Genomic DNA, 22,792 nt, shown 5'->3' with positions numbered 1-22,792 from the left:
ATCGGTCTTTTTTTTTGGGGGGGGGATATCTCGGCCATTTCAAATCCAATTATCATCAAATAAATGTTGAAGTCCTCATAGAATTAACATTAATGCTCTTTCATATTTCATAAGAGGTTTCTCATTAGTTCACCAAACAATTTTAGAAACCAGAAATAAGGTCTCAACCAAAACCGATCCCTTTAAATTAGGGCCTTCATCAGAAATTTACAAAATACAGATGAAGAGATTGATGGAAATGGAGTCAAATCTAGTTTTGTAAATTTGAAATATGTCTGAATAAGGCTGACTCAAAAATAATGCACGAATACATGGGAAAGTTTTAATCACTACTTTTATAATGTTCGTTGTAATTTAGTAAATGGGCCAGCCATCTTTTCAAGCAATGCTTACAATGGCGGCCCTCTGCAAAATCGCTTCCTACAATTGTTATTGTAATCCCTGCTGCATAGACATACATACTGTAGATTATATCATTAATTTTCTTTTATATCGTTGTTCATGCAAGTCAAACGACTCCGTTTTGAATTTACTTTGTATGTTTCCCACATGTTCATGATTATGTAACTTATGCATATTGATTTGCAATAAATAAAGTATCTAGCAAACAATTGTTGTTTAACAGGATTTTTTTTAGTTTAATTCATTCGATGATTAACTCACTTGAGCATGTTTGAAATATAAATGAATTGTTAGCACTTTCTATTTTATCTTAAATGGTAATAAAGGAAGGGAAGTAAAGGTTGGAGTGACTGTATTAATAAACACTGTGCTCAGAATAGTCACTGTCGGCACTGACCTCATGTTGGAGGTCTAATACCAAAAAATAAACTCCTATAAAAGCGTAATCTGTAACAACATCCAAATTAATAAAGGAAAGGGGAAAAAGTAATCGAAGCATCCGAAAAGGAGATTATTTAACGGTGGAAAAATTCCGGAGTATATATGATGCCAATATTACCTCGTTACTGTCACCGCGAAGAAAAGATTTGAAGGAAGTCGAAAAGTCCTGTCTCAGAGCGAAGCCAACGCATGAGTTAACATCATGAATGTTTACGAAGACAACGTTCTGTGAAAAGATCAAGAAAATGATAATGAAATGATGAATAAAATGACGAATCCCTGCATATCCATGCTATAAAAGACACAAAATGACGATTGACAGATATGTATCAAAGACGAAACAGCAGTATTTCTTAGAAATTTTGTACATACACTGCAGTTTGAGTGGGTCTGTAATAATTCAAGATGAAATTCCTGTAAGCGCAATCATAAAGTGTAGCTTTTTTCACTTGGAATCATTATAATATCTCGAGAGGTGTACATAGCCATGGAGACATTATTTTTGTCTTATTATGTTTCTTCGGTCGATGTACCAGTTGTATACTTAATTCTTTATCCATTCTTACATTCTAATCAATATCATTATAATCATTTTGTTAATAAATATTGTTAATACATTGGTAAAGAGTAGTATCATTAATCACAATTCTATTTCAATGAATTTTTTCATGGTAATTTTTATCACTATAACATGTATAATTTTCATTGCAATACAGTGTACTTTCATTTTTCCTATCAATACAATTATAACAGATTACTGCTTCCATGATTGTTTGTAGGTAGCAGCATGTACACCCAAATTATTCATACTTGCAAGCTCATGCCCCCCTTGCTTTATTTATAACTGTTCTGTAATTTGGCGGGACACATAACCGTGGGACACATACCCGCACGACAGCAAAAATAGGAAAACAATCTGATTCTCTTAATCCAAATGGACTTTTTAGTTTTTTTTTCATTAAAAAAAAATATATTTTTTTTTTCAAAAGCTATTTCTCGGGTGGAATGATGCCACAGTAAGAGAAAGAAAAAGATAGATTAAGAGAAACAAGCCCTCCCTTTAGGCGTTCAGGATACAATTTATCCCCGCTCTTCAGTCTGATCTGATGATCAGGAAAGGAACAGGGCAAGAGAAACGGTGAAACTACTTAGCTCGAGGAATTTTTACGGGCAAATTTTTACATCAAAACTACTAAAGGTTGTCCTTCAAAATCATTACCTTCCTATTGCGTGATCATCCCGAGCTAATGAAAGTTCTTTGTATCATTATGTTCAGGCTGTTTTTTATTCTCGTGTTGGTATGTGACTCGCAAATAAAATAAAGATAATTATTTTGATTGAATGTTGATGGCTTTCAAAAATTCTCTCTCTCTCTCTCTCTCTCTCTCTCTCTCTCTCTCAATTGTCTATCTCACTTTATGCATAAACATTCTGTCCCCTCTTGCTCCATCTGCATGTTTATATCATTGGCGTGATACACAAGAAACCCACAACAAAGAGCAGTGGCGGTGGAATAACTCACTCGATCGAAGTCGACAGCGAACGTTGCGGGGGAGGAGCCGGTGAAGTTCCCCGGAGTCTCGAAGAGAGCCGTGTTAGAATCTGCCATGAATTCCATTGTCTCCATCATCATTTCTCCGTCGTCTCCGATTTTCATTATCTCCATGGACTGGTTAGAGATTGCAGTTAAATAGGATTGAAGCAAAGAAAATAAATTGGTATAGGCTAACCATATACATGAGTCATTTAAATCGTAATTCCGCTATTCCTTTCACGGTTAATCAGTTAGGGCTTAGAGTTGCACTTCAGAACATCAATTTGACCAGTTTGCTTTAATGGGACTGTACAGTAGGGCCTACTGGTTAAGGTAGGGATTCATGTTTTGAACATTCCTAAGTGAGATAATGAGAAACCTCTTATGAAATATGAAAGAGAATGTCATTTTAAGAAGGATTCAACGTTTATTTGATGAAAATTGGTTTTCAAACAGGTCAAATGGCTGAGATATCAAAAAAAGTGTTGATAATAAAAGACGCAAGCCACGCCTTTTATTAGGATCTCTTTGTTTCACCTTGTTTTTGGATATCTCAGCCATTTCAAAACCGATTTTCATCAAATAAACATTTGATACCCCTTAGAATTGCATGCCACCGGCCACTCTTTGACATCTCATAGAAGAATGGTTTCTGAATATCTTGCAAAACGTTAAAAGCTAAATCCTCACCTCGCCCAGAATTGTACACACCCTTTAATCTAGTCAAACCTAATCAAATCTAATCTACTCTAATCTAGCGGTGTCTCATCTAATCAAATCTAATCTAATCTTATTAATTTAGTGTTTTAGTCAATCTTATCTGTATCAATGGACCCTGCAATCTATGTATTCAATGTAATCGTTTATCAACGATATATAATGAATATTTTGCACACACACACACACACACGCACACATACACACACATACACACACATACACGCAAAAAATTCACCACCTTATTATTGAATTTACCACGATAATGTCATCACTATTTATTATCATAATATCCATTTATCACAAAATATCAAAACATCAATTATGTTCTCATGGTTATTGTTATTAACAACGTCAAGTTATTATTCTAATGATGATTCATTTTCATATTTTTGTTAGCGCTTCCTCTTCTTTTTCTTCTTCAGAATCTACATAGTCATTAGCTATTTGGTCTGGACATGAGTATAGCAGAGCCTTCTCAATTTGTTAGCGCTGATAGCATTGATACATGTATCATTGTAATGATATATAACAAGATCTCTTTGCTGTTTGGTGGCATGTAAGAACCTTCTAAAGATCGAAGTCTTAATGAGTGTGAATCATACACAGGATATTTTACTTTGAAACTTTCTCACAAAGTTTAAATGCCAAGACAATGCTTCATAATATGAACCATCGTCATACTGATTCAATTGTATTTTTCGAAGTGTCACGCTCTCCTGATTGTTTTGGGGTTATGATTTCATGTATTATATGTATTCAATTCTTTTACATTATTATGTATGATATTTATGTACTATTCTTTTTTTCCAGGATTTCCTTTTTACATCTTCAATTCAATTCATGTAGGTCCAATTTAATCCAAATCTTATTTCTAATATCACAGAGTCTTTGAGAATGCAAATACAACGAATCACTGTTTTGGAAAACAATGTGTATAATACTATTGCATGTAAAAGCTGAGGACAAAAAAAAAAGCGCAACTCAGTGACTTTGACTTACAAAAGAAAAAAAGAGTGTAAAATGTTAGTAAATGAAGCACCCAAAAGGAAACACACACACGTACACGCACACACACACACACACACACATGCATAATACGTGAGGTTTTGTCATTAGCAACAGTGTTATCATGACTTTATGTATTGTAAGCTATCATCACCGTTGTCATTATTTCGTTACTACTACAATATTGTTACTATCATCCCGTTTTATTTTAACCTTCATTACAACGATTTGCTGTTGTAGAGGTCGTGATAATTAGCACTGACAATAATAACGTCTTTTGTTTCTTGTCTTTTTATTTACTTTTTGTTTAGCTTTCTCCAGGAACTTACAGTATCAGTCTCAATGATTTTTGTGCTCGTCATGTCCTCGGTCAACCCCTCAGAGCAGTCCTTCACGGGACAGTTATCGCGGTGAACGATCAGCGCTGTCCCAATTACAAACGCTCCAGTCACGGAAATGATGAGAACGCACATGACACCGACGGCGACTAGGCGACGAGTTTTCATAGCTGATGTCACTACTACCGTCTCACTGTGAGAAGGTGTTGCCTTCTGGTGCGGAAAATTGTGAAAAGAATTATTTACTACAACAAAGTAACAACGGAAATTATGAAATTTTGTTGATAGTCCGTAGATTATGAGGATGATGGTTTATGAAGATACATGTAGTGAAGTAAATTCACCGGAGGTAAGAACACTTATGAGATTAATATTAAAAGTACTGATGATTACATAACAGTATTGATATTAATGACACTTAAGAAACAAATAACAACGATGATGATGAGAAACGCAGATGTAGTAAGAGAATGACAAGAAAGAAACGACAAAATACTGAATCAGTGGTTGTGTCCTGTTACATACATTGTAGGAGAAAAAAGAAACATACACGAATTGCTCAATATATCAGAATAAAGGGGACTGAAAAATTAAGCAGTCCACTGTCAGGTACTCATAAATCCAATCTCTTGATCAGAATGTGACAATAGACTAAATTCAAATTCTTCTGTTTGTTTGTTTGTTGTTTTTTTTTGAGGGGGGTTTCCAAATAATCATCATTCATTCTTACAAAATTGATTACTGATTATACAATCATAGTAAAAAAGATGACTTTAATTTACATGATTTTTTAAGACATGAGTTATAACAAGAATGATGTACGAATTGGAATTCGGGGTACCGTCATGACGTAGGGTACGGCGTAGAGCTGATGCCATCTCGTGTTATTAAGATTATATTTTAGTCACTGTCATCATGGAGGACAAAATTTAGCAGTTTGCCATTTGATAATGATCTCAATATCCATTCAGCCTTGCAGTTCTTTTTTCCGTAAATGCTATAATGTTAATTGTATTTTTTTTTCAAGAGATATTATTACAAATTTGGACAGCAACTAAGAATGATATGATATTAATCCACTAATTTGTCTTATGATTATATTTCACATTTTCCTGGACGGGTAATCCATAGTGCGATCTTCATTTAAAAAAAAAGGAACATTTTGCAAAAATCTCTTAAATGAAAACGAAAGTATGAAATGTAATGATGCTTAGAAAACAAAAACTATGTTAAAGAAATAAAGAAAGAACCAAAGCATAAACATGTGTGCTAAATTGACTGCAAAAGATGTAAAACTTCATGCTCAAAATTGATTTCAAATGAAAGCACGCAGCATAATACGTGATCACTTTACTATATCATTCTAACTTGAATGAACGAATAACGCCTGTTTAATGCATGTTTTACGAATTTCAATTGAAAAAAGTGTTAATTAGAAAGAGGTTGAAAGTCATTTGAATGCTCCAAAATGAATTTGAATGCTCCAAAATGAATTTGAATGAAGAGATCATAAAATAGAACTACCGAACATATATATACCCTAAAATTTGCTGAGTTGAATGCAGCAATAAGGAATTGGACTGACAAAAGTGCGAAACTGGCCGGGAAAACCTATACTTATTTAGTTTTCTTTCAGCAGGGTAGCCCTTTTAGCTCTCTCGGAACTGCAGGTCTGCCAAGCCTACTGGGACAATGCATCACATACAAAATACAATGAATTTAAGTATTATGAGATGAAATTCAGAAAGTTGTATGATGATCAAATGAAGATTGTAAATTCACACAATGACGATGTTAATAGAGATAAAGATATGTAAACGGGAGATGAAAACAACCATAAGAGAAGAGCACAATATTAACTATCTCCAAATAAAGTATCTTAAGAAAACACAAAAACGTTCGCACACATACGCACATAAACAAAATCAAAAATAATCAAAGACATAGCATGTCAAACCGTAGACAAATGACAGAAATATGGTGGATGGCACTTTATGGGGAAACTATGCAATACACCAAATCAACACTAAGAAAATATCACCTTTCCCATGGAGTTTTCAGCTAAGTCCATGATGCAAGTTATTCTTCGCCGAAATGTAGCCTACTGTAGTATAATATCTATCGGATGGCAGATGTGATCAGGGGCAACGGTACCGAGACTTTGAGTGACACTATGGGACTGAGCAGCATTTATATCCAGGCACACTTGCACACTAATTGGTGAAAAAAAGTCGGCCTGTCTCTCTCTCTCTCTCTCTCTCTCCAAAAGTTGCGTTTAAAAATAGACGTTTGCTTCTCATGTTGTTGAATGATGAAGTGAGGAATTCCAAGAAATAATACACACATTTAACTGATTTCAGGTCATTGTAAATATGTTTGCATGACTGCAGGAATGGGGGCGGGGCTATAACCCATTAGAAAAAAAAATGACAATAAAAATGATACATCAACAATAACTGCAAGGAATTCTCTTAGATCTCTCTCTCTCTCTCTCTCTCTCTCCCGTTTCACCATGGATCTCATCTAAATCGAGTGTTAGGAATTAGCAGTTCTAAAATTCCAAGATGTTAATTATAAAATTGGCTTTAGAATCTCTGCAACCTGATTGGTCAACTATTGTGCATTGATTAGTAACGATCCACAATGAGCCATACGTCCGGGAAAATCCAATGGGGAACACACTGGTTGATTAACTTTCCCAGGAATTACGGGCCCATTTCAAAGAACGAACGATGCAGAGTCATATTCCGCGGATCGGTGAGAGTTAATCTTTGATACCCTCGTTTAACTTTGGAAACAGTCGAAAACTTATTCGCTGCGCTCGTGGGTTTAGACAGTTCCAAAGTTAATGTTGAGCATTTAATTCTCCCAGATCCACTCTGCCTATGCATTGTATTGGCCAACATTTACCAAATCGTCCATTTTTCATCTTTATACATTAATGATAGTGGACACTGCTGAAGTTGATTCATGGACATTTTATTTCGAAGCCCTCTATATCCAAATTTTCATTGGACAAGGATAATTCGAAACAATCTCTGATTATGGACTGCTTTTGACTAGAAACTAGAAGAACACTCTGAGAGCGCAGACCTCCGTCAAGCAGCTAATATACACACAAGTACACACATCCTGAAAATCGTCCAATTTATCAATATACAAGCCTTTTGTTACTTTATCAGCTTGCAGCTGCGCGATGCCTCGCCCAAGGAGCATAGTTACATATAGGAACTTTAGAGCGCGTACATGCAAACCATTATTAGGGAGCTTTAGATTTTTGCGACGGGGACGTTCAGAGGGGAAAAAACATTAACAAAAACAACAGCAAAAACAAAAACAAACAAACCCTGGTCTGAGCATGCGCAGAATCGCATATCAGACGCGATCTATTTATAGCTCGCGCACCTGAGTTTTCACCAAAGAGTATAGAAGCTAAATACGGGCGCCATAAGGGCTCCGATAGAGGGCGTATATTACGTGATCATAGTAGAGTTCCTATATAGAAAGAGTTGCGACAACCATAGAACGCCGCCATGTTTCCAGAAAATCCACTATTACGTAAAGTTTTCTATTCACGCGCGGTGAGAATCTGTTTCTTTTGAAAAGAAAGAATTTGAACCTCCATTTTGTTTCCAAAATGTGTTCAATTTCGGACCTCCCATGTCGCAACTCTGGCTGCGTTTATCAACTTTCGCCTGTTTAAACGACTTTCGAAAGCCCTTTCGATAGCTCATAGGCTGCGTTTATCAACTTTCCCCAGTTTAAACGACTTTCGAAAGCCCTTTCGATAGCCCTTTCGATAGCCCTTTCCATACCCCTTTCGAAAGCCCTTTCCATAGCCCTTTCGAAAGCCCTGTCCACTCCCTGTACCATTAATGTGCCGCTTGTTTTCGTCGGCTGCGTTTATCAACTTTCGATAGCCCTTTCCATAGCCCTTTCCATAGCCCTTTCGAGGGCTCTTTCCAAAGCCCTGACTGCCTGTACTATTAATGTGCCGCTTGTTTTCTAAGAAGGGACGGCGAAAAGCAATTACCATCATAAAGACATATCTTCCTTTGAGAGTGAGGAGTCATGACACAATGCCACATGAATCAATTGTCTTCCTATCTGTGAGGCAGCTCCAGTTTAGCACATACTTCAAATATTTCTGAGTAGCGGCATGAGACATGGGATCAAAGGGAATGAGACTGTTGTTACTTTATTTCTCAAACCTTGTTGGTGAGAGAAACATCTCCTTGTTCCAAGCATATGCGTGCATTACACACAGCTGTATGTATACACCTGTGTACACGTACTCGTGTGCACTTTACGTGGCGCGCGTCTTTTCAGAAACTGGAAACGCATGGTTGCGCAACCGCAGTATAGGGCGACCTAAAGGGCTTTCAAAACAGCTTTGCGGATATCAACTTCGAAAGGCTTTTACAAACAGGTTTCTGATAACCTGTTTAGGAAACCTGTTTGGATCGTCACAAATTTCGGGCTTTCGAAAAGGCTTTCCTAAAGGGCTTTCAAAACAGCTTTGCGTTTATCAACTCGTGAAAATTCCTTGAAAGCTGTTTGGATAACCTGTTTCTGCCGAGAAAGGAGAGTTGATAAACGCACCCTTTCGTAAAAGGCTTCCCTAAAGGGCTATCAAAACAGCTTTGCGTTTATCAACTCGTAAAAATTCCTTGAAAGCTGTTTGGATAACCTGTTTCTGCCGAGAAAAGGAGTTGATAAACGCACCCATAGCCCTTTCCATAGCCCTTTCGAAAGCCCTGTCCACTCCCTGTACTATTAATGTGCCGCTTGTTTTCGTCGGCTGCGTTTATCAACTGTCCCCTGTTTAAATGGCTTTCAATAGCCCTTTCGATAGCCCTTTCGAAAGCCCTTTCCATAGCCCTTTCGAGAGCCCTTTCCAAAGCCCTGACTGCCTTTACTATTCATGTGCCACTTGTTTTCTAAGAAGGGACGGCGAAAAGCAATTACCATCATAAAGACATATCTTCCTTTGAGAGTGACGAGTCATGATACAATGCCACATGAATCAATTGTCTTCCTATCTGTGAGGCAGCTCCAGTTTAGCACATACTTCAAATATTTCTGGGTGGCGGCATGAGACATGGGATCAAAGGGAATGAGACTGTTGTTACTCTGTAGCCATATTCAGACGTAGTTCTAGTCGGAGTAAAATTTTATGGCGCAGCAATTATAATTAAAATTCATACTTATCTTACCACGACCCTGTGCCCACACGACGGTCGTGGAAAGAAACTCCGACCAATTTACCACGGCCTTCGAGGGGATCACCGTGGAGGGTCGGTGTAACTTCCGGAAGTGGTAGCGCCGCGCACGTCAACCATACGATTGTTTTTTAACCAGCGGCATTTGTTTTCTCCATTCTTGTTGATGGAAATTCTGAGCGCTAGCTTCTCCGTCGCGATCAACAAGGTTAGAATATTGCACTACATGCTCACGTGTACTCGCAAAATGTCAACATTGTGATTTGACCCCGGATGTTTTACCTAGGTCGTAAGGTATGTAAGTTCAGAGATTCTCCGAGGGCTTGTCCGCACGGGCAATTTACTCCGACCGGCTAGTCGTGGTAGCGAGATACTCCTGAGAAAACTCAGGAGTATCTTGGTCGGAGGAAGAGGTCGTGGTAAGTTCCTCCGAGCGGAGGAAGTTACCACGACCTTGTTCAGACGGGCACTACTCCGACCTTTCCTCCGAAGTTACTCCGACCAAGCTTCCTCCGACCCTTCCTCCGAAGTTACTCCGACCAAAACTGCCCTCGTCTGAACACAGCTAATTTCTCAAACCTTGTTGGTGAGAGAAACACCTCCTTGTTCCAAGCATTACACACAGCTGTATATGTATACACCTGTGTACACGTACTCGTGTGCACTTTACGTGGCGCGCGTCTTTTCAGAAACCGGAAACGCATGGTTGCGTAACCGCAGTAGGGCGACCTAAAGGGCTTTCAAAACAGCTTTACGTTTATCAACTTCGAAAGGCTTTTACAAACAAGTTTCTGATAACCTGTTTAGGAAACCTGTTTGGATCGTCACAAATTTGGGGCTTTCGAAAAGGCATTCCTAAAGGGCTTTTAAAACAGTTTTATGCTTTTATCAACCCGTGAAAATTCCTTGAAAGTCTGTTTGGATAACCTGTTTCTGCAGAGAAAGGAGAGTTGATAAACGCACCCTTTCGTAAAAGGCTTTCCTAATGGGCTTTCAAAACAGCTTTGCGTTTATCAACTCGTAAAAATTCTTTGAAAGCTGTTTGGATAAGCTGTTTCTGTCGAGAAAAGGAGTTGATAAACGCAGCCTCTCTCTATTTAGGGACTCTAGATCATAGCATGTAGCAGAGCCTAGAAGGCTCTGGATCATAGCAATGTCCACTCTTAAAACATCCGAGTCAGAAATGACCCGGAACTGGGTCCGTTGGGGTCATACACCGTTCCGGGTAAAAAATGACTTGGAATTTGGTCATGAAGACCCCAAATGGGGTCGCCCTTACCCAATTCATGACTCAGAATGGGTCACATCTGACCCCATTCCTTGTCATTTCTGACCCGGAACGGTGTGTGACCCCAACGGACCCAGTTCCGGGTCAATTCTGACTCGGATGTTTTAAGAGTGTCGTTATAATAGTGATTTCTGTCTCCCTTCCATTGTTTTCCCCTTTTTAGGGGGGCATACAGGGAATGTACCTCGTTTTGTCACACAGAAGTATCATTCCTGTCTAATCATGAAATGCAATTGAAGAAATGCCCTTTATTTTCCAATATGCAGTCCCACAAACCTTCAGCTATTGTAGCCCGAGAGAGTTCTAAAGAGATACACGGCGTTTGTCAGCATAAACACAAACTTTGAGGAACTAGAGATAGAAAAGTAAAATCATTATCTCAATTTTGTATCGACAGAAAATATGCTTCTGGTGATATTGTGAGCTCTGAAACACAATTTTATCGCTGTGTGCCTCCTTAACCCTATTTTAATGGGGGCATCCCACGAGACCGACACCCACGAGTCATACGGTCCACAAGACCGACATCAATAATAGGTCCATGAGTTATACAGCCCACGAGCTATACGGCTCAGGAGTCATACAGCCGATGAGTTTGACACTACGCACAAAAGGCTCATGAGACCGACACTAAGCAAACATAGCCCACGAGACCGACACTAAGCAATAAAGGCTCATGAGACCGACACTAAGCAAAGAAAGCCCACGAGACCGACAGTAGGCAAACAAGGCCCACGAGACCGACACCAGGCTAAAAAGGCTCACGAGACCGACACTAAGTAAAGAAAGCCCACGAGACCGACAGTAGGCAAAGAAGGCCCACGAGACCGACAGGATAAACAGCGCCATCTATATGTCATTCACCTGTACAGGGTGTTCCATGAACGGAAAAAATAACGTACTGGCGGGTGTAATTTCGTAACGCTATCAATTGAAAGATGGTGACCATCTACATAATTATGAACGTCATCAATTATGTATTTCTACATACTTCTGGGGAGGGGGGGGGGGGGCAAGTGTGTCATGGAGCGACATTGTCATCAAGTAGAAAAATTGAATTGTATTCTTCATGCCCCGCCCACCCCCCCCCCCCCCCCCCCCCCCCGAAAAAAATAGAAGAATTAGTATTCTTCATCCCCCAAACAAAAGAGACCAAAAAAAAAAACAACAACACACAAATGAATTTAAAAGAGGACAATAACGATGTATGGATTAATTCTAGAGCTTTGATAATGCCATCTATTTTTAATAGGCTTTCCCAATTTTTCGCTAGAAGATGGACAAGATATGAATTTTACCTCTTCTCTCTCCCGATTCACTAGTTACTTATTCTATTTTAGATATTCTACCCTCCTGCTTTGACGTTTAGCAGTAAGATCTATTTGTAATTTTCTCTGTAACTATAATGTAATTCTACTGATTAAAACGTTTATATCGCAGGTATTCACCTCAATTTTGTGGCTTGTGTTATTCTCCTCCGAATAGTACATTTTATCGTGAAATACAATAGCTGTTTTCATGGATGCATCTGGTTTTTTTCCGAATTCCTAACGCTACCTTAATAGACGATTACATTATTTTTTATTTTTAATTAATACTAAATCAACACCCTCGCAGGTTTATTGTGGAAAGATCTGTTACACACTTTTACTGTACTTCATTTTTTTTCACAAACACACACCCATGCAAACACAATGAAAGATCCTGATCATTTCGGGGGGGGGGGGGGGGGGGGGGGAGGCAACTGATGGGGTAACACCCTGCCGGAGATGGCAACTCTTCTTTTCCACCTTTCATATCTTCCTATGTTATTATCAGGACATCCTATACAATTTATTGGTCTATAGGTGGCGCTGTTCATCCTGTCGGTCTCGTGGGCCTTCTTTGCTTAGTGTCGGTCTGGTGAACCTCTTTTGCGTAATGTCGGTCTCGTGAGCCTTGTATGCGTAGCGTCGGTCTCGTGGACCTTTTAAGTGTAGTGTCGGTCTCGTGGGCTTTTTTTTTGCTTACTGTCGGTCTCATGAGCCTTTTGTGCGTAGTGTCGGTCTCGTGAGCCGTATAACTCCTGGACTTATTTTACTTGATGTCGAACTCGTGGGCTGTATAACTGGTGGGCTGTATGACTTGTGAGCTGTATAACTTGTGGGCTGTATGACTCGTGGGTGTCGGTCTCGTGACGTGCACCCATTTTAACTGGGCTATTTGAGACCAAGTTTTTACTGGGGGGGGGGGGGTGTCAATTTGACACCCCCCCCCCCCCCCCCTTCAGATCTCGGCCGCGGATCGCGCGATCGCCGGATGTCAACTAAAACATGACATGGTCATACAATAGAGAAATATTGATTTTATATTTCTTAATAAATTAATCATGCACATTTACGCATGAAATCATAATCACCTATTATAACTTCATCAAAAAGAATGAAGGATTACTAAATTTTTGTGTCAGAGCACCTCAAGACAAATCAATCAATTTTCTTGTAAAAAAATAGCGCAATCAAAATCAGTTTCTTTTCTTTTTTATTGTTTTGTTAATGTCTTACGTATTTTATTGTTTTTTCGACCTTTTGCTTTCTATTTTTTTTTTTTGCTAAAATTTGTTGGAGGCACTTTTCAAGCTTATCTACATTAGAATTGATTAATTTCAATGTTCAAAAGTTGAACTAATCTAATTTATATCAATAAAAAACAAACAAACAAACAAATCACAATTTGCATTGGATTTGCACACGAAATCATGAATTTGAGCTGTTTTCGGGTTGACATACATATGCAAAAAAATTGGGTAACTTCAGAACGGTGTACCCATACAGACGTCGCAAATTTGGTCTCAAAATATGCGGGAGACTTCAATGAAAAAAGTCATGAAATGACGCGGCAAAAATCTTTGCGCGTTGCGGAATCGTGGCGCGAAATATTGGGGGGGGGGGGAGGAAGGGTCAATTTGCCCCCCCCCCCCCCCCGTTAAAATGGGGTGATAAAAGGACAAGTTCACCTTCATAGACATGTGGGTTGAGTGAATGCAACAATATTAGTAGAACACATCAGTGAGAGTTTGAGGAATATCGGACAATCCGTTCAAAAGTTATGAATTTTTGAAGTTTCTGCTCTGTCACGGCTGGATAAAAAGGCTAGTATAACTTGTGATGTCACATGAGTACAACGATATAAAGAAAGAATAAAGAAAATTCAACATAATTATTTCCATTTTTCTCGCATAACAAAAGAACACTCGATTTTTCTCTTTCAGAAGGCAGGGGGAATAATATTACCCTTAACATACGTCAGTAGCAAGTCGAAGAAATGTGCACTTTATTCAAAAAGTATTTTTTTTTGGAAATTCTCTTCTTATTTTCCTTATATGGTTGTACGCATGTGACGTCATACACTGTAGTAGTCTCCTCTTCCAGCAGTGACTGCGCAGATACTTGAAATATTCGTAACTTTTGAACGGATTGTCCAATTTTCATCAAACTTTCATTGGTGTGTTCAACTAATATTGCTGCATTCTCTCAATCCTTATGTATATGAAGGTGGACATGTCCTTTAAAATGAAGAAAATGTGAGGAAGAGACAGTTCTCTCCATAGGCTCACTTGTTTAAAGGGGCCCTGAAATCCAAAAATAATGCATGTTGATTTGTGTTGATTTATGATACCCTCAACATCATACTCACCCGTAATCGCTTATATAAAATGTCCTTACGTAAACCAACACCACAGAACAAAGCAAAATACAGAACATATCGAAATACATTAACCACATTAATCCGGGCATCTCGAAAGCGATATTATTCAGACATATTAGAATCAAATAAGGACAGTAAAACCAAACTGTGGCGAACTATCAATGACCTTATTAAGAATAAAAAGAAAGAACTCCCGACCGTTATTTCCGAAAATGACCAAGATGTTAACGACCCTGAAATCATTGCAAATTGTTTTAATAAGTTCTTTACCAACATAGGCCCCAATCTCGCCTCAACAATACTTCCAAACGCTGGAAATTTTACAGATTACCTTCCTGAAAGTAATAATAATTCTTTATTTTTTACTCCCACGAATGAAAATGAAATACTGAATATTGTTCGATCTTTTAAGTCGAGTAGATCATGTGGCCACGATGGATTAAGTATGCACTTACTAAAACAAATAATATATTTTTTAGTAACCCCCATAGTACATATCTGTAACTTATCATTATCTACTGGGATCTTCCCAAATTCTTTAAAGATTGCGAAAGTAATCCCTATTCATAAAAAAGATGATGCGTCCCAAATAAAGAATTATCGTCCAATTTCATTATTGCCCGTCATTTCCAAAATCCTTGAAAAGATTGCACATGAACGTTTGTATAAGTTTCTAGTTGATAACCACATTTTAAATCCTAACCAATTTGGTTTTCGAAAAGGTTTTTCTACAGATTTTGCAATCATTCAAACTTGTGACAAAATTATCGATTCTATTGCGAACAAACAGCACGTGATAGGAGTTTTTATGGACCTGAGCAAGGCCTTTGATACAATAGACCATGGAATTTTATTAAAAAAGCTACATAATTATGGCATAAGAGGAATAGTTCTTTCCTGGTTCCGAGATTATTTATCCCAACGTCAGCAATACGTAGCATTTCATTCAAGTACCTCGTTTAAGTCATATATTACTTGCGGTGTACCACAGGGATCCATTTTAGGACCTCTACTTTTTCTTATATATATTAACGATATTATAAATTCCTCAACCCTTCTCACCTATGTATTATTCGCGGACGATACCAGTGTCTTCTACTCTCACAACTGTTTAAACACACTAGTGGATATATTTAATTCTGAGCTTGCAAAAATTTCTACATGGTTTAAATGCAATAAATTATCACTAAATATAGATAAAACGTGTTTCATAAACTTCAATACTTCACATTTGCAACCGATAATGCCTAATAACATTATTATTGATGGTATGCCCATTATTGGAAAAAAATCAACCAAGTTCTTAGGGGTAACCCTTGACTCCAATTTAAATTGGAATAACCACATTGATAATATAACCACATTAATATCTAAAGTCATTGGAATACTTCGGAGATTAAAATATTTTGTAACGGAAAAAGTACTCACTATGTTATACAATGCATTAATCTTACCGTATATTAATTATTGTAATGTTGTCTGGGGAAACTGTAATAAAACCAAAGTAAATGTTATTTTTCTTTTACAGAAAAAGGCAATAAGAATATGTACTAACTCACATTATTTAGAACATACTGATCCATTATTCCTTAGACTAAAAGTTCTTAAAGTTGACGATATACACAAATTTCAAACAGCAATATTTATGTTCAAATACACGCAAAATCTACTCCCACTCTTCCACAACGCATTTTCCCTTAACAGGGATGTCCATGCTTACCCCACGCGCCATCGTAATGATTTCCATTTGAATAACCCTAAACTCCTATTAGCTCAAAAATCAATTCGGCATAACGGGCCTGATATTTGGAATTCACTCCCTCTCCACATAAAACAGTGCACATCTCTCTATTCCTTTAAGGCAAATACAAAGAAATATTTCTTGGCACAATATCATACGGTACAGTAATCATTAAACATGTACCTCTTATACTCAACAACAAGGCAATATTTTGGTCCACCCCCTTTTCCCTTTCTTTTACTTTGCTGCTTGACCCTTCGCCCATATTATAACATATTCAATCATTTTCTTAGAAGTGCTGACCATCAACACTTTCGCGCTTCATCACCTGCACACGCACTCACAGGCACCACTCCTGTTTACCAAGTAATTGTATAAAACTGGATTTACATGCATTTTAACATGGCCCATCCGTATTAGTGTTCAAGTACTACAATAAAAAATGGTAATTTAACTCTGGCTGTCCGTCTGTTCAAGCACGGCTTATAACGGCGGCCCTCTGCATTATATGTATATATTATATATTGTACTGTGAATCAAGTCATTATTGGCCATATAAACATTTTGTATGTTATTTAACGTTTCATTTGTCTTTATATACAAAATATGACTTACTATGTAATATGTCAATAATTTTCAGAATTGTATTTGTGTAATTGAACCTGCCTTTGTTATTTTTGTATTCTGAAAGAAAATATGAAATGCAGAAAATAAAATCTTTTCAAACAAAATCTTTTCAAACAAACATCACTTTTGCGGTTAAACGAGTATCTAGAAACATTCCATATATTTTCAACGATTTTTTCCTGTATCTTTCTTCTGATTACTTGGGAACGCCCACAAAAAATCCTTCCACACCAATATTCTTGAGATGACCTCATCTGTCGATCATTGCTAAAGTAGTGATATGTTTTACAAAAGACACTTGCATGTTTTTGTGATATTAACCCTAACTAGGCCGGGGGGGGGGGGGGGCTCCGAGCCCCCCCCCCCCCCCCCCCCCTTTGACGGTCCGCGCGATGTATCGCAATCGCAAAAAGTTATCGCCCCGACGTTTCATGACTTTTTTCTTTCGAGTCTCCCGCATCTTTTGACACCAAATTTGCGACGCCCGGGCGCGTGGTTCCGAAGTTACGCATAAATATGTACATGCATGTCAGACCAAAAATTGCTCAAAACCGTGAATTCGTGTACAATTTCAATGCAAACTGTACTTACAGGAAAATTTTATAAAAACATGATTATTTTGGTGTTTTATTGATTAAAATCAATGAAATAACGTATTTTCTTGCTTGGCCGATGTCGCGGACAAATTTCATAGAAAAAACAATGAAAAACATAAAGTCAAAAAACAATGAAATACATAAGAAATTCAAAAAAAACAATAACATACTTAAGAATTTTCTCTGATGTCACAATTTTTTATTACATTTGCTAAGGACACTAAAAAGAATATTTACACACAAAATGTGCCTGTTTTGAGCTTTATTTTGTGATTTATACCGAATAGTCTGATTTCATGCATCATTATGCATAAATCAGCATAATTTAGCATAAATTCTAATTTTTTGACAAATTAACGTCAAGGTATTTTAGATTACATCATAGGCAATGTGTGTGCCAATTGTCGTCGCGATCGCGCGGTCGACAGCCGAGATCTGGAGGGGGGGGGGGGGGGGGGGGGGGCTTGGAGCACTTTCAATTCTTTGTCCACAGAATCATTATTTACAAAAGTATGCCTTATCGTTACCTATACACCTGTTGCAGATATACACGCACCCACATATATATATATCTATATATGTACATATTTATATAAACATATAAGTATATTATATGTATATATACATACATATATATATATATATATATATATGTATATTAATTATATGTGACCCTGCACCTCAAAACAAACAAAAAGTCGCCAGACATGAATTTTAGCGTATCCGGGCACTTACCCCCTGGGCAACTACCCTCCGGATAACTACCACCCGGATAATTACCCCCCAGGTCTATTCCCCCTTAGGGCAACTACCCCCCGGACAACTACCCTCCTAGGGCAATCACCCTCCAGGGCCATTACCCCCTAGGAAAATTACCACCCGGTCATCTACCCTCCTAGAGCAACTACCCCCAAGGGCACTTACCCCTAGGACATCTACCCCCCGGATAACTACCCCCTGGGTAACTACCCCCTGGATGACTAACCCCCGGATAACTACCCCCCAGATAACTACCACCCGGATAACTACCCCCTGGATAACTACCCCCCGGATAACTACCCCCTGGGTAACTACCCCCCGGAGAACTACCCCCCGGATAACTACCCCCGGATAACTACCCCCTGGATAAGTACCCCCCGGATAAGTACCCCCAGGATAACTACCACCCGGATAATTACTCCTCGGATAACTACCCCCAGGATAACTACCACCCGGATTACTCCCCCCCCCCATTAACAATACCCCGAACCCCCCCCCCCGCCCCCTCCTGATACTTACCTACTGGACAACCCTCCCTCCCCGCCCCCCCCCCCGAAAGTTACCACCCGTCGTATATTTTCCATAAGTTCATAACACCATATCAGAAGATGCACCTTTCTCTTACACTGTCATCACTCTTTTGGCTTGTCATTTATTTTCTACCGTTATAACACATGATAGACGATAAACATAAAAAAAGGAGAGTTGATTTCACTGCAATTCATATTCCCTTAACATTAGCGAGGGACTCTTCGATATAAAGCCATAATTTATGATAGCATCCGGGCACGGTTTTATGAAAGTTATCAGTCCTGACAAGCTGTCAGTTCCACACAATTACCAATCGTTGTAGGTCGATCAAAGCAGGTCCATGGTAACAAGTCAGTGACTCGAGCTTATAAATCAAGCAGAACCCATGGTTTTATTGAAATTATTAGATACTAACAAGATGTCATAACTGGCAACTTTTATCAAAAGGTGCCCTAATCTGTCATGAGAGTAAAATTACAGCTTGTTTTACATACAAGTAGAATTGTGCTAGTTTTCAAATTAAATGTTCTCGACACTTTAAGAGGAAATCCAGTTCAAATATAAGTTAGTCTCATTAGAAAGAGTAAAATATTACGAGTTTAACGGTATTTTTTTTTTTTTTTTTTTACAAAACACTCCTAGTTGTTAACGAAGTCGTTTGTCCTGCACCCTCTTTTTGAATAGATCTAGGGAGAGTTGTAGTTGACAGAATCCTTTTTACATTATAGGGCTGCTCTGTTTTATCCCGGCCATTTCAAGAGTATTTTTTTTTCTCAAAAAATTGAATCCTTCTTGGAATAACATGCTCTTTAATATTTCGTAAGGGGTTTCTAATTATCTCACCCAAAAGATGTTTAAAACCTGAAGTTAGGTCTCGACCAAAACCAGACGATATGAAAAAATGTTGGGCTTTTTTTTTTCAATTGAAATAGCTAACGTGTTCGAAAATAACAATGAGAGACGTAATTTTCTGGGGGAGAGTTATTGTAAGAGGGGTGATTGTTTGGAGCCTAATTTTAATAAGGAATAATTGTCAAGGGAGGTAATGTTCTGCAGTGATCATACCAAGGAGGTGACAATCTCTTCCCACATCCTTGATATACTAGTTGTTAATATGCCCAATAATGCAGTAGGGCAATTCTGAAATGAGCGTTAACGGTATAACAGTAAAATAGTGTTAAGGTCAGTAACTTGTCCTGCATACTGGTTACACTTCATAGTCAGGGTCAATGTCCTAATTCTTATCAGTATTCTCCCACACATATATCTTGTACAGATTGAATATCCTTCGTCCTAAAGTCATAAAGTGGAGGGCTTAGTTAGCCCCTATGTTTCAATTGAACCAAGACACACACGTATAAGCTTAGTGTTGGTGCCTAGAATAAAGCAGTAATTGTAGCCCTTTTCTCATCTACTATACTGACCATACAAGAACCTATCCTTTGTCCTCCCCTAGTAGCTAGACGTTTGATGTCACCCCTTTGTAATAGTCTCAACTTTATGTCTCTTTGTCCAATTGTTGTAGCCACGCCTCCCTCCAACTTCCACCCTATTGCCCGATTGTACCTGTATTAGTTTCTCATTTAATCCCAAGCTTCTATGATGGAAGTAGCCAATCTGGTTAATTGTTTGTATACTTGGCTGGCAATGATGCCAAGCTAAAACTCCTGTTTGGGAGTCAGTCTGAATTTGGTCCTCCTGAAGTCAAGACGCCAATAAATGTGCTCTCTGTAAATGCAATGATTTTATGTTGGTGTGATTGATTCAAGACTCTTGTTGGAAACGCAACACTGGTGAGCAGCGGTGGGATTTGGACTTATACATGCCATCGAAACGCTAACACTTTCATCGTTGAAATGCTACAAAATTAAAGACGTTGGATATGCACTGCCAACAACCTGCAAACAAGATGGACCACAAGGCAAAGGCTGGCGACTTCTGTGTGCTGTAAAGTCTGCATGACAACCGTCACCACAAGGACAATGAAGGTCCTTACTCTTCTGTTGTTGGCATCAGTAGCTCTGGTCTACTTTGTTACATCATCAGATGTCAAAAGGGGGATCGAATCATCGGTAGACACAGTGATCACTGAAAATGGTTTCTTTTACCCCGTGAGCAGCGACAAGGAAGTGAGGAAAAATGTTTCTGATTTGCTTCTGAAATCGATGCCAAAGCCAACAAAGAACTTTGCTGCACTTGCAATTCATTTGAAAGTATGCGGATACCAAGGTAGCAAGTTCCATCTCGTCATGATCCAGGGCGGGGACTTTCCTCGTGGAGATGACACTGGAGGCAAGATGACACGGATGACGACAGGACTGATGATGACAACTTTAAAGCCAAACTACCATGGACCTGGCTGGATGAGCATGACAAACGCTGGCAGGAACGTGAGCGGATTGCTGTTCTCCATGAGTAAGAGCACGACCGTTGAGACATCTTGGCTGGACGGGAAGCACATCGTTTGGTAGATCAACCCGGCACATACAATATCACCATGACAACGAAGAGACTTTGACCACACCACAACATGAGTGCAGTGATTGACAAATTAGTGTTTCTCCTTCTTCCCGGTACGTTTTTCATAACTACACATGGTCTTTGGTTTTTTAACTTGTAATAAATTTCATTGTTAGAAGACATTCGTGAAATTCAGTTAGTTCCACAACTAAATCTTGCAAGTAATGTGTTTTGTTTCGATATTCTATAGAGAATGCACACCCAATGAGAAATGTGTGATGAAATTTTATCATTGGCACGAAAATGAAGACGACAGATGAAATTGAAACCCTGATGGGGGTTGTCAAATAGATAATGAGTAAAGGTGCCTAGATTTAAAGAATTATAGAGATAATTCAGTAATGTGCATTGTTGTTCGTATATGGGTGTTTTTACTGGTGAATTGCCCTGCAACTATACAAAGTTGCCTTAGCTGAAATTTTCAGGCAGCAATGATCCAACTTGTAATAGCACACGTATGTGAATAAAGCTACAGTTTATCGAAAACATAACAAGAGGATTTCTCCGCAGGGTCGCTGGTAGTTAAAAATATCATTTCATAGATACAGTTGTACCAATAAACCGTATGGAAAATTATGACAGCATGTTATCTTTCCTGGCTTGGCATACCAGTGATTAGGTGAACTTTTATACATGTGTGAGAGAATTTAGTTGGATATGTCAAGTGAATGCAATTACAGTACCCCTTTAGTTGAGTTGACTAGTTGTGTACAAATAATACATGCCAGTGTTGTAGAGGTTAAGCTCCAAGGTTTGTAGAGTGTACAAACTTGTGTTGAGGCTAAGGAACGATCTGCCCTGCATCTATACAAAGATGCCTTAGCCGGATATATCCGGGCCGCAGAGAAATTCCTGTAGAGTTTTGCATGTAGTTGTTTCATAGAATGTTGAAGTAGACTAAGGGTATCAAAATTTGCGTCACCACTTGTCACCCAATTTAGGTTTTACACTGTGATGAATTGTTCAGTTGATGCTGGTATTTAATTTACAAAGGATCCAAGTTTCACATCAGGGTTTGTTGTCTCTGTTTATTCCATTCCTCACTCTAGTTTTCTATTTTATTTCATTACACTCAGAGACCAGAATGTTTACACCCATGCATTATGAACAGGAATTGGTGTAGTACCCATGCTCTTATGTTGCAAAAGGTTCTAAAATGAATTAATATCCTACAGTATTCTGTTCTTAACTCCTGTTCGTGGTTAACCTTTAATTTTCTTGTCAATGCCGACCATTGTATGTACACTGTACATGTCGTTTTACTCTCGATCTCAATGTGTTTACAACGTAGCATCTCTTCCGTTTAATATTTTACCTCGAATGAGGATACTGTCCGTTCTTCTCTTTCTTCTCTTACATATTGTCTTACTTCTTCGTTATC

The 22,792-nt window shown here is 38.4% G+C and overlaps 1 protein-coding gene across 1 annotated transcript; it reads left to right on the top strand.

Annotated features, from left to right (window-relative positions):
• The first annotated feature begins 20,849 nt into the window (after nt 1–20,849).
• On the top strand, nt 20,850–21,362 carry LOC139733845 (peptidyl-prolyl cis-trans isomerase B-like). Its single transcript, XM_071644650.1, has one exon. It carries the CDS (start codon nt 20,850–20,852, stop codon nt 21,360–21,362), a length of 513 nt encoding a protein of 170 aa, XP_071500751.1.
• Nucleotides 21,363–22,792: the final 1,430 nt, after the last annotated feature.

The sequence above is a fragment of the Diadema antillarum genome, unplaced genomic scaffold (genome assembly GCF_040938485.1).
Source record: "Diadema antillarum isolate AM-2024a unplaced genomic scaffold, OU_Dant_1.0 seq00000498_RagTag, whole genome shotgun sequence".
NCBI lineage: Eukaryota > Metazoa > Echinodermata > Echinoidea > Diadematoida > Diadematidae > Diadema > Diadema antillarum.
This window is presented reverse-complemented; position numbering and strand designations above follow the sequence as displayed.